The 13,046-nt window shown below is 36.9% G+C and overlaps 1 protein-coding gene across 3 annotated transcripts in view; it reads left to right on the top strand.

Moving 5' to 3' along the window:
• The window catches only part of KHDRBS2 (KH RNA binding domain containing, signal transduction associated 2), a 646,917-nt gene that overhangs the window by 240,186 nt on the left and 393,685 nt on the right, over window positions 1–13,046 (top strand). For all 3 annotated transcript variants that reach the window (XR_016233950.1, XM_089333075.1, XM_051855537.3), the window contains exon 3: window positions 7,292–7,408. Coding sequence is in view for 2 of the 3 variants with exons in the window: in XM_089333075.1 (XP_089189201.1) it covers window positions 7,292–7,408 (117 nt within the window). In the remaining variant the exon portion in view is untranslated. The remainder of the gene's footprint in view (window positions 1–7,291; window positions 7,409–13,046) is intronic.

Raw genomic sequence — 13,046 nt, forward strand, 5'->3', positions numbered from 1 at the left:
TGAGTATCTCACTTCCCATGTTGGATCACTCTCCCCTTTATTTATTCTATCGGTTAGTGTTAGCAGGTACTAGACTTGCTTATGTGCTCCCTTTGACTCTTAGTCCTTTCATTATGATCAATTGTGAACTGAAATTGATCACTTGGACTAGTGAGATGGCATTGGTACATGCCACCTTGATGGGATTAAATTGGAGTCCCCTGGTATGTTTCTAACTCTACCATTTGGGGCAAGTCAGCTTGAGCATGTCCCAAATTATATATCTCTTCCCTCTCTTATTCCTACTCTTATGTTTAACAGGGATCACATTTCAGTTAAATTTCAACACTTAAGAATAACTGTGTATTAATTACAGAATTAAACCAGTCATATTAAGTAGAACAGACAAAAAAAAAACTACTAAGAGGGATAATGTATTAAGTTGTTCATTAACAGTCAGGGCTATGCTGATCAAGTCACCATTTCTCATAGTGTCCATTTCACTTCAACAGGTTTCCTTTTTGGTGCTCAGTCAGTTGTCACCGATCAGGGAGAACATATGGTATCCCAAAGGGACAAATATTTGTTAGTGCTTTCTTTTGATAGTTTATTTGTTCTTTATTGCTTCTGCAACTGTTACTGCAAGTTTAAACATAGTGCCTTAAAACAAATATTATTTTATATTATCAGAACCAGACATTCAAAATGGTTCTTAAAAGGCTACAATCATGGTGTTTGCCAGATTCTACTCCTTTGCAAGAGTGAGAGAAACTGTCCCTTAGCTTTTCCACCCAATCATAACCACCTGATCCTTTAGCTCAGTGCCATCTTTCATCTTCAAACCTGTCACGGCAACCTGGGCTCCTGTTTTCATGTCTGCTTCTCTGACTCTGCTGCCTCTCTTTCATTTGTAAGGCAAGCCAGGCGTTTCCAGATAATCCAAGAGACCCCTTATCTCAAGATCACGAATTTAAACAAACATGAGTAATCACTTTTACAGGGTAATGAATTACAGATTCTGATTATTATAGCATGGACTTTCTTTGGAAAACCATTCTGCCTACCTTTTCAGTGATTTACAGCGAGGATCCTGTATCATTTTAACATACACAGGAGTCTCCTTTTGGTCCCTATTGATCTATTTGTCTGTCTCAGGATTGCATGTAGCACACTATCATAATACAGTTTTCTAATGAATCTTATTTTGTGATAGGAGCAGCCATCAGCTTACTCTTTTGCTTCTGAAAGTTTTGGGTATCTTGAAATTTCACTTTTGCAGAAAAATTTTAGAACTATCCCTTAAATTATCCTAAACAATGGTGTAATTCACTGGGGATTGCTTTGAATCTATAGAAGAAATTTCGAGAGCTAGACATATATATGGTATTGAGACTTTCTATTATGAACATTATATATATATATATATATATATATATATATAGTGTCTTTAGCAATATATATTTTCTGTAAAGATTTTGAACAGTTGTGGAATGAAAAGGTCATGCCAAGATGGCTGCTGGCGGGCCGGCACCGTGGCTCACTAGGCTAATCCTCAGCCTTGCGGCGCCAGCACACTGGGTTCTAGTCCCGGTCGGGGTGCCGGATTCTGTCCCGGTTGCCCCTCTTCCAGGCCAGCTCTCTGCTGTGGCCAGGGAGTGCAGTGGAGGATGGCCCAAGTCCTTGGGCTCTGCACCCCAATGGGAGACCAGGATAAGCACCTGGCTCCTGCCATTGGATCAGCATGGTGCGCCAGCTGCAGCGCGCCAGCAGTGGTGGCCATTGGAGGGTGAACCAACGGTAAAGGAAGACCTTTCTCTCTGTCTCTCTCTCTCTCACTGTCCACTCTGCCTGTCAAAAAAAAAAAAAAAAAAAAAAAAGATGGCTTCTGGCAACAGAAACTGCCTGGCAACAGGCTGTGATTGGGTGGTTTCGGAAACCACATGATAGTAGTCTGCCTGGCAACATGCTGTGATTGGATGGCTTCAGAAACTGCCTGGCAACAGGATGTGATTGGTTAGGGTATAGACTGCCCTTTGACCGGATTGGCTGCCTTGGCTATATAAGCTGCTGTAGCAACTGAAATAAACGAGTCTGCAGCCTGCTTGCCTCAGGCCTGCTTTCACCCGACTCCCGGGGTCTGTGTGGTGACTCCACGGCTCTTGGCCCCACCACGCTCCTCCTCCCAGAAACAAATCCATGGCAACAAAGTCATAGATCATTTTTCCCTAACAAATTTGCTTTATATTACTGTTATAAATGGAATTTCTTTTTTAAAAAAGTATTTTCTAATGATGTGTTTCCAGCTTGCAAACATATGATTGATTTTATATTGACTTTTTAATAAAGCACTTTGCTAAGCTCTTGTACTAATTATAGTAATTTTCCTGCAAACACTTCAAGCTTGATGTATATATATACACATATATGTAATTATGTAGGTGGAAAATTTTTCTTACTTTCTGATATTTATAACATTTAATTTATCTTATTCAATGGCTTTAATATTTGGTGCTGAGCAGAATATCAAGAATGTGAATTTATACCTTGTGTCTAATATTGTTTTGCTATTATATCTATATACTATATACTATTCTTACTCATTTTAAGTTTAAACCTTCTATTGATTGAGAATGTTCTCTTTATTTTTCAGGTAAGTGTTTTTATAATGAATAAATTTGAATTTTACCAAATCATTTTATTCAAATAAAATATTGGCCTATTTCTACATTAGTTTATAAATTACAATTAATAGTTATAAACAATAAACTATTTAGTCTAAACACAACTCTATCATCATGACTATTTTGTATATATATAACATTATGTTATTACGTTGTTCAGTTGGTTTTTTGTTCCCACACCCAGCGGACTCAGTCTATAAATTTCATATTTCTATTTATTTTGGCATCAAATTTACGCTTGTTTGATAGAGTGGTTGAGGGATATATTTTTCCATTTATTTCTTTGAAATAGTCTGCATAAATTGTAGTGACACATTTCCTAAAAATCTAATAAGACTCTGTACAATCGCTTTATAATATGTTTCAAATTGATATAATTTTTAAAATATCTATATGACTTTTTAGACCAGTATTTTCCTTTTCCTCTATTTTGGCTGAAATTCTATATGTAATGAAATTCACTGATCTTTAGTGGATAGCTTGATGAATTTTGAAAGCAAACTATAGAACAATTCCATGAACTCAAATGTTATCCTTATGATACCTTCCAGCCAATCCAGCCTTCTCTGTTCAACATACAGCCACTCTTTTGAATATTAGTTTTATAATTCAAATGTTGTGAGAGTGGAATCTAACATGATGTATTCTTTTATTTATGGCTTCTTTCACCAAAATGTTCAAAAAATACAGCCATGTCAATGTGTCAATCAATAACTAATTCATGTTCTTATATGTATCAACTTCTGTCCACTCTACAAGAATGGGCGTTGGTTTATTTCTTGTTTCACCAATTAAGACCCAAGTTTTCTATTGTGAAAATATTTCAAAGATATATACATTTCAAAATTACTGTAAGTAGTATACTTACTACTCAATTTAAGTTTTTATGGGTGTCTTAAATATAGGATGTTAGGATGTAATAGGATAACGATGACTATAAACAAAATGTCATGAGCTTTATTGCATAAGTTGTGAAAGTACATTTTTATTTCTCTTGGATAAAAATTTGAGATCATAGTGGAGCTGTATGTTTAACTTAATAAATAAATATCAGTCTTCTGGCAGGTGTAGCTTTGTCATTTAAAACCATCCGGAGACTAACGTGGCACAAAGTGTTAAGCTGCACTGGCTTCCCATACTGGAGTGCAGGTTAGAGTCCCAGCTGCTCTGTTTCTGATCCAGCCTCCTTCCAGTGTTCCTGGGACAGTGGTGACTTGAGTGCTTCAGCCCCTGCTACCCATGTGGGAGAACCAGAGTGAGTCCAGGCTCCCAACTTCCCCCGGACCCAGCCCTGGCCTTTACAATTATTTGAGAGTAAACCTGCGGATGAATGACCTCTTTAGCTTTCTGTCTCTGTCACACTCTCCTACTCTCTGGAACTCTGCCTTTAATCTAAATAATATAAAACTTAAAATATATTAAAATAATAAAATTGCTGACAATGTTTACTACAAGCGATTTCACATTCTATTGACATTGTTGTCACTCTGATTTAGCCATCCACTGTGGGTGTGTGCATTTTAGTATTGATTTAATGGAATTCTTTATAGATTCTAAATAGTATTCATTTTTCAGATGAATGTAAGAGGAGTGTTTTCTTGCAGTCCATGGCTTGTCTATTTAATTTTTGATAGGGTTTTGCATCAGAGTTTTTGAGGGCTGTGTAAGTTATCTTTCTTCCTAATAAGTAATGTTTTCCTACCCCAATTTCATAAAGTTTTTAAATGCTTTCCTTCTAGAATCTTTATAATCTTATCTTTTATACATATATCCATAAGTAATCTCAAATTAAGGTTTCCCTCAGTGTGAGGTAGTACAGAAAACTTTGTATGCCAGGGACCACCAGGGCATCATCTCAGCAATATCTTGAGGAAAGAGACAAGAACATCATGCTTGCATTCTTTGGAAGGCTAAGGATGCTGGGAACAACCGTCTTGTTCCTTAGGTCATGGGAAGGCTCGCCACAGAGGCCTTGGGCATGTTCCAGGATAAAGAGACACCTGTCTGTTTATTGCACAAGATGTTTTTCTACTCCTCATGAGATACAGCCTGAGACAAACAGCCTGGGATCTGCTTGTCTCACAAGATGCTCCTCTCTTCCTCGTGAGAGCGAGCCTGATGCATAACTCCACAAAGGGAAATAGTGCTGATGTGAGCAAATATGCACTCACTGAGACAGCGAGAATGAATGTTACCTGAAGGGATTAGAAGCCACCAGGACAGTCAAAGATGTTCCTCTCCTAACTTGGAAAGAATCACTCTGGCTCCTTGCTATTCCATAATCACTAGTTTTTGTCTTTATTCATTGCATGCCATCCCCTCTTCACCATGGAAAAGTTGCTGTTTGGGTTGTGTCAATGAGTATGTGTTTGCTTTTATTTTCTCCTACTTTTCTACACATAGGTATGAGATTGTTTCAACACTATTTATTCAAAAGAGTTTACTTTTCAAATTTTGTTGCATCGGCACTTTTCCAGAAAGCCAAATGATAATCTCTATGTAGTTTGGATATTTTATTATTCTATTTATCCATTTACCTACACATACAACAATCTACTCTCCAGTATAATATTGAATAATGTGGTAAGAGATGACAGTTTTGACTTTATTTTACACTTAAATATTGCATACTCTATTCTAAAAACATTTTAATTATGTATTTTTTCAGTTAATGAGATATAATTCACATATCATATAATACATCCATTTTAATTATATAGTCCAGTGGTTTATTAGTTTGTTCAGTGTTGTTTATTCATCATCACAATTAATTTTAGATCAATTTTTATATAAAGGGGTGTTTGTAATAAGTTTTTTTTAAAAAAAGATTTATTTATTTGCAAGAAGAGTTACAGAGGTTCAGAGGCAGATAGAGAGACAGAGAGAGACATAGACAGATAGAGATCTGTCATCTGCTGGTTTACTCTCCAAATGGTCACAAAATCCAGAGCTGGGTTGATCTGAAACTAGGAGCCAGGAGCTTCTTCCGGGGCTCCCACATGGGTGTAGGGACCCAAGCAGTTGTGTCATATTCTACTGCTTTCCCAACCCATTGCAGAGAGCTGGATCAGAAGTGGAGCAACTAAGACTTGAACTGGTGCCCATATGGATGCCTGCTTTACCCACTAAGCCACAGCACTGGCCCCAAAGTTCTATTTTTTTTTAAATTTATTTTTTAAGTAATGCAAATTTTATATAAGTACAACTTGGGGAATATAGTTATTCTTCCTATGCTATTCGCCCCCCCACCCACACTCCCACCCTTCTTTCTCCTCCTCTTCCCCTTGCTAGTCTCATTCTCTATTAAGATTCATTTTCAATTAACTTTGTACACAGAAGACCAACTCTATACTAAGATTTCACAGTTTTCGCATGCACACACACACATACACACTTATTAGTGTTAAAGTTTTATTTTTTTAAGCTGAGTGGTAAAGCAGAGTTTCTGTACTGTAATGATTCATTAAACTATACATTTTGTGTGGCTTTCTATATCTGTTTTATTTTGCCCTTTGTTATAATCATACTTTTCAAAGAATAAGGTTTGTGCAATGCATGTTAAAGATAAAAACAAAGAGGTGGAGTAATTTTAAGTTTAGGAATAACTTGTAGTTATTATACATTTTTATATGCTGGTGTTGATATTCCTGAGAGGGCAATTAAGAAAGCTATCTCATTCTTTTTTAAAGATTTATTTATTTATTTGAAAGGCAAAGAGAGAAAAGCAGAGTCAAAGAGAGAGGGGAGAGAGAGAGAGAGAGAGAGAGAAAGAGAGAGAGAGAGAGAGAGAGAGAGAGAGAGAGAGAGAAAGAGAGAGGTGTCTTCCATTTGCTGGTTCACTACCCAGATGGCCTCATTGCCTAGGGCTGGGCCAGTGCAAAGGCAGGAGGCAGGAGCTTCTTCCAGGTCTTCCGTATTGGATGCAGGGGCCCAAGAACTTGGACCATAATTCACTGCTTTCCCAGGTGCATTAGCAAGGAGTTGGATTGGAAATAGAGCAGCCTACACTTGAACCAGAGCCCATATGGGATGCCAGTGTTTAGATGGCATTTTATCCTACTATGCTATGGAGCTGGCCTCTTTAATTTTTTTATTTTCGTTTATGTGTTCACATCTCTAATTTGCTGATTCTGAGAACAACTCTAACAGAAAATGTAAACCAAATAATTGATTGAGTTATTTTATTCCCAATCATGAACTTTGTGATAAAATCATATGGACATAGGCAATATTTAAAACACACGAATATTACGTTTTATTTTTAAAATCACTTTAAAATATTAACTTTTGTGATTTTGAAGGTCCCTAGACAAATTAAAATAACTTATTTCAATCATCTACTTGAAGAAAAAAGGCATAAGAATTTTATTTTCATAGAAAGTGATCTGTTTATTTATCTAAGTAAATAATATGCCTAACATAGTACTAATCTTGGCATTCCATTAAGAACAGATATACCTTTTAATATGGGTCTTAGTTGAAGATCTGAAATGGTTTCATGTTGGGGAGAGGGAGTGGCATAAATCTTCAAAGGTAAAGTTTGAAAACTCCACAGCTCATCAATTATTCTTGGCATAAATCATCCTTTTACTCTACCCTAAAACAGATGTTCTATTGATTTTGTTTTGTAGTTCAATTTTGTGGGGAAATTGCTTGGACCAAGAGGAAACTCCTTGAAGAGGCTACAGGAAGAAACAGGTGCTAAAATGTCTATCCTGGGCAAAGGATCAATGAGAGATAAAGCAAAGGTACCCAACTTGGAATTTGATATTTTGCGTACAATGCAAGAAAAGTATCACACCGATGATCGCTTTTCCAAGCACACCTGCACTGCGTTTCTGTCATTGGCTGTGATTTTCACTTTGTGGACCCTCCTGTTGCACATTATATTATCTCTAGCTTCTTAGAAATCACTTATTACTCCCACTTCTTTGACAGTGTATATTCTGTGTTTTCATTCTCTACAAGTCCATTTTGTAGGTTTCCATCAAATCATTTTCTCTTTTTGCTTTCTCTGTGGGAAGTTTCTGTATGTCTGAGTTGATTTCCTTTTGACTCCCTGACTGGATGCCTTTTCTATCTTCAATCATATCACCTAATCATATCCACTGTATGATTCTTTCATGTTATCTCTCTATTTCTTTTTTATCCTCTTACCTAAAGCAATTTCAAGTACTCATCTGCAAAACTAAAAATTCTGATTATTTCTCAAAATGTTTCCATATTAAACAGCTCACCTCTCCCCTAAAGAACAATAAACTAAAGTGTATATAAGTTTGATATTTGAAATTATTTCTTTCACATCTGAATTGCACCATAGCTTTCTGTCTTATACATGGATGATTTTCTGTGTGTTAGAGTTCAATGTTTAGGAGAAATAACTATTTATAGAGACTTATTCATAAAGAATCTTTGTAAATTCACTGGGAAAGGGTGGGTATATATGTAGTATAACTTAGTCAACCTACATTTTTATAGTTTGATACATTATTTTATTATGGAAAAGGAAATGATTAATCATTTCTTTCTGACCAAAAGACTTCTGTCTTCAAACTATTAAGGAGATATCTTAGGTGAGGAATTTATAATGAGAAATGTTACCAGAGTGTTGGACAGTATATCCTGCAGGAAACATTTTATCTTTATCATAAAAAAGTTTATATTTGGGCCGGCACCACGGCTCACTAGGCTAATCCTCCGCCTTTGGCGCCGGCACACCGGGTTCTAGTCCCGGTTGGGGCGCCGGATTCTGTCCTGGTTGCCCCTCTTCCAGGCCAGGGAGTGCAGTGGAGGATGGCCCAAGTACTTGGGTCCTGCACCCCATGGGAGACCAGGATAAGTACCTGGCCCCTGCCATCGGATCAGCGCGATGCGCTGGCCGCCGCGCGCCAGCAGTGGTGGCCATTGGAGGGTGAACCAACGGCGAAGGAAGACCTTTCTCTTTGTCTCTCTCTCTCACTGTCCACTCTGCCTGTCAAAAAAAAAAAAAAAGTTTATATTTGGATTTTAAGCAACATACTCTGTATGGATGCTTTTTTAGTGACTCAAGAGTTGATACTATAAATTGAAAAAAAATAATTTTACTAGTCTTTTCTTCTGGATATTTATTTGGTTGGTCTGTTATGTGTGTAATTTCTAAAATAATTGTATTATTATAAGTCCTCCTGCTTGAAGTTTCTCTGACCATATTTAGAAGAAATATTACAAGTGTTTAAGAACATCTAATAATGCAATAAGCTGTTCCCCTCTGCTATAATCAATTTTGATTTTCTTTATATTTGAGGTATAATTGGCATATAATAATCTGTAATTTCTTATATTCTTCAAAATTGTTTTTGTTCTCCAATATCTCATAGTCTTACACAATAACTTTCTTATTGTGTGCTTTTATACTCATATTGTAAGATTGAGGTCAGGCATTGTCTTCCCAGCAGGCCCTTGCTGAATTCCTATAATAGGCTAACTCACATTTTATCACTTAGCATATTTTACTGAATTATCCAATTATACTGTAAGCCATCACAAGCTGGAGAAATGTCCTAGTCAGCTTTGTAGGCCCAGAACCTCTGCTAGTCTCTCTATATCTTTTAAAACAGATGGATGCATATTTTTTATTCTCATACATTTAGACATTTTCCTATTCATAAAATTTCAAATTGGATTCCTTGTTCTCTGTTTGCATGTTAGGTGCTAGCATAAGTATTTCAAAGTCCAATAGCAAGCAAATTTGCTTGTATTAAGGCTCCATTAGGTTTAATTTACTGATATTGCCTGTTATTTAAAATCCTGTTATTATATTTTGGGTGATCCATCATGTTTGGCTATCCCATGACTGTTTTCATTGTTCTCTACAAAATAACATAAAAGTATTTAATAATGATAAAATCTGTCAAAGTAAGACTTTTTTTTCAAATCTAGAGAAGACCTTTACTCTCAGCTAAATAAAACCACAAACATGGATATGGAAAACTTCATCTTTGGAAACACTGATTACAATACTCATAAAGATAAAAGCTTAGTAAATCAGTGATTACTTCGCTGTATTTTGCCTCTAGTAATTTGACCTGAACAGAAGGACAGTTTTAACTGTTTTTATTTTTTCTAAAAAATAAATAAAACTCATCTTCTAATGAAAGAGTATGTGATATATATGAATTAATTGAAGAGCTATTTATTGAACATATTATGTGTCACACAGTTCTAATTTATAGTAGTAAAAATGGCCAGGGTTTTTTTTTTCCTCTGCCCTTGACATTGGCAGATAATAAATGGATAAGTTTGATGCTCTCAGTCATTGATAATTTTTATGGATCAAAAAAGAAACGAGGACAGTGGAAGAGGTTACTTGTGGTGGGAGCAATATTTTGATACCTGATCCAGAAGAACACCAGATAATGAGAAGGAGTGAAACAGAGAAAGGGCTAAGAGAGAGACCACCATGTGCCAAGGTATTGATGGAGAATCTGTACTCATATCTATAATAATATCTCTAACTATTATAACAATTAGAATCATGCTGCTATTTAGTAATTACAATACAGTATATTTATTCCCTTTTAAAATGTGGATAGTGATCCTTTTTTTTTAAAGATTTATTTCATTTAGTTGAAAGAGTTACAGAGAGAGGTAGAGACAGAGAGAGGTCTTCCATCTGCTGGTTCACTCCCCAGATGGCCGCAACTGTTGGAACTGCGAAAATCTGAAGCCAGGAGCCAGAAGCTTCTTCCAGGTCTCCCACGTGGGTAAAGGGGCCCAAGGACTTGAGCCGTCTACCACTGCTATCCCAGGCCAGAGCAGAGAGCTGGATCGGAAGAGGAGCAGCTGGGACTAGAACCGGCGCCCATATGGGATGCCGGCACTTCAGGCCAGGGCATTAACCCGCTGTGCCACAGTGCCGGGCCCAGTGATCCCTTTTTTTAAAGTCGATATATACTTTTAATTTTATTTATTTTTTAAAAATTTATTTATTTAATTGGAAGGCAGAGTTACAGAGAGTTACAGAGAGGCAGAGAAAGAGAGAAAGAGAGAGAAGGATTGAGAGAGAGAAGAGAGGGAGGTCTTCTATCTGCTGGTTCACTCCCCAAATGACCTCACTGGCCAGAGCCGGGCCAATCCAAACCCAGGAACCAGGAGCTTCTTCTGGGTCTCCCATGTGGGTGCAGTTGCCCAAGGCCTTGAGCCATTCTCCACTGCTCTCCCAGGCCATAGCAGAGAGCTGGATTGGAAGTGGAGCAGGTGGGACTAGAACAGGTGCCCATACAGGATGCTGGCACTGAAGATGCTGGCTTTACCCACTGCACCACAGTGCCAGCCCCCAAAATATACTTTTTAAAAATATATTTCTGTTTTTAATTGACATAAAGTAATTGTACATGTTTGTGGGTTTAAGTGTGATTTTTTCAATACGTGTATACAGTATTTAATTGGCATATCATTTCAGGCATTTATCATTTCTGTATATTGAGAACATTCAAAATCCTATTAGCTATTTTGAACCATTTAATTAAGTGTTATCCTACTCAGCTACAGAGCATTAGAAGTTATTCCATTTTGATTTTACTTGATCTCATAGCTCACCTTGGTATTAAAACTCACTGAAAAGTTCTTTGCAGTCATGGGATTCTCTCCATTTGCAGTTTTCTCACTCCCTGTGTCTAGATCCTCTTCCTGTTTCAGATCTCCAAAGCCATAGTCTCATACCATTCATTCGCTTCTGAATCTAAAGTTGATGTCAGCCTAAAATCTCTCCCTTAAGTTATAGATTCTAGATTTATAAATTTCCATACTTGGCCAGTGCCGCAGCTCACTAGGCTAATCCTCCGCCTGTGGCGCTGGCACTGCAGGTTCTAGTCCCGGTTGGGGTGCTGGATTCTGTCCCGCTTGCTCCTCTTCCAGTCCAGCTCTCTGCTGTGGCCAGGGAGTGCAGTGGAGGATGGCCCAAGTGCTTGGGTCCTGCACCCGCATGGGAGACCAGGAGGAAGCACCTGGCTGCTGGCTTCGGATCGGTGCAGCGTGCCGGCCACGGCACACCAGCCATGGTGGCCATTTGGGGGGTGAACCAATGGAAGGAAGACCTTTCTCCCTGTCTGTCTCTCTCACTGTCTAACTCTGCCTTAGAAAAAAAAAATAAAAAATAAATTTACATACATACTCAGCATGTCCATGTGGATGTCTACTATCTAATACCATTGACATATAACACGTTTGAACATACACACACACCCATATATGTGTATCTGTTTGGTTGACAAAGACTCCTTGACCAAACATTGTTCTGATGCCTCTGCAACAAATTCTCTACTAGGCCTGACTGTATGAATGTTAGTTGTGTTTGTTTTATTTAAAGTTTTACAATTAGATAGGGAGATCAAGGAACAACTGCACATCTATTTTCACATTTTATTCAATTAACAAAGTGACTAAATTTTTACAAGGTGTACTCTGTTCACTTACAGATAAATCCTGGCTTGGTAGTCTCTTCTGCAGCCCTATAGAAAGAAGATTTTATAGAAAACATTATTTAATAAACTTGTTTGCTTTACCTTTGGAGAAAACAATAATACAGATTGTTTTTCTACATTGAACATGCTGTTGGAGAGCTTTTCAAAGTAGTCTTAAATTGACCTTAGGTAAACTTCATGATAAAAGGAGAAAAGGAGGTAGTTGAATATTTGTCTAAGTCAGGAAAAAATAGCTAATCAAAAAAAAAATCTTTATCCCATACCTGCCTTGCTTTCCAGGTTAAATTCATTTTTATGCTACATCAAAGGTATTCAAAATGATGCAAGCCTTGACAGAACTTGTAATTTAATTAAATATCGACCTGCTTAACAATTTCTTTAATAAAAGTGAAAAGGTATTTGATCATTTGGATTAGTAGTTGGATAAAATGACAAACTCATTTAATTTTGTTCATGTCTAATAAGACTTTTTCGGCTTTTGTGGTGTATGTAAGAGTCAGCATGTTTAATGTTTTTATTTGTGTTACTTTGGTTTTGGTGATTATGAATAAATATTCCTTTCAGTGTAATTATACCTAGCCAATAATTCTTTGAGCAAAGAATGAAAACAGAAACAAAAAATAAAATAATGCAATGTAGTAGTGTCCAAGATAACACCAGTAGCGGTATCCTAGCATAGAGGCATGATTTCTTCCCTGTATTGGTCAAGTCCAGAATATGTGAATTCATATTCTCCTTGAAACCGTCCAGGAATGCTTGAATAGAAGCTAAATTTCAATCTGTAATGATAAAATGTATTCTAAGAGAACTCTAGAAAGTAAAATGTTTGTATGTTTGCAATATTTCAAAAGAGCTCAGAAAATTAACTGGTAGTTTTGAAATTTCTGTAAAGTCTAAGTTTTCCATCTACCATATGGTAGACACC

Source organism: Oryctolagus cuniculus, chromosome 5 (assembly GCF_051225735.1).
Source record: "Oryctolagus cuniculus isolate XC-2025 breed Fujian yellow rabbit chromosome 5, ASM5122573v1, whole genome shotgun sequence".
NCBI lineage: Eukaryota > Metazoa > Chordata > Mammalia > Lagomorpha > Leporidae > Oryctolagus > Oryctolagus cuniculus.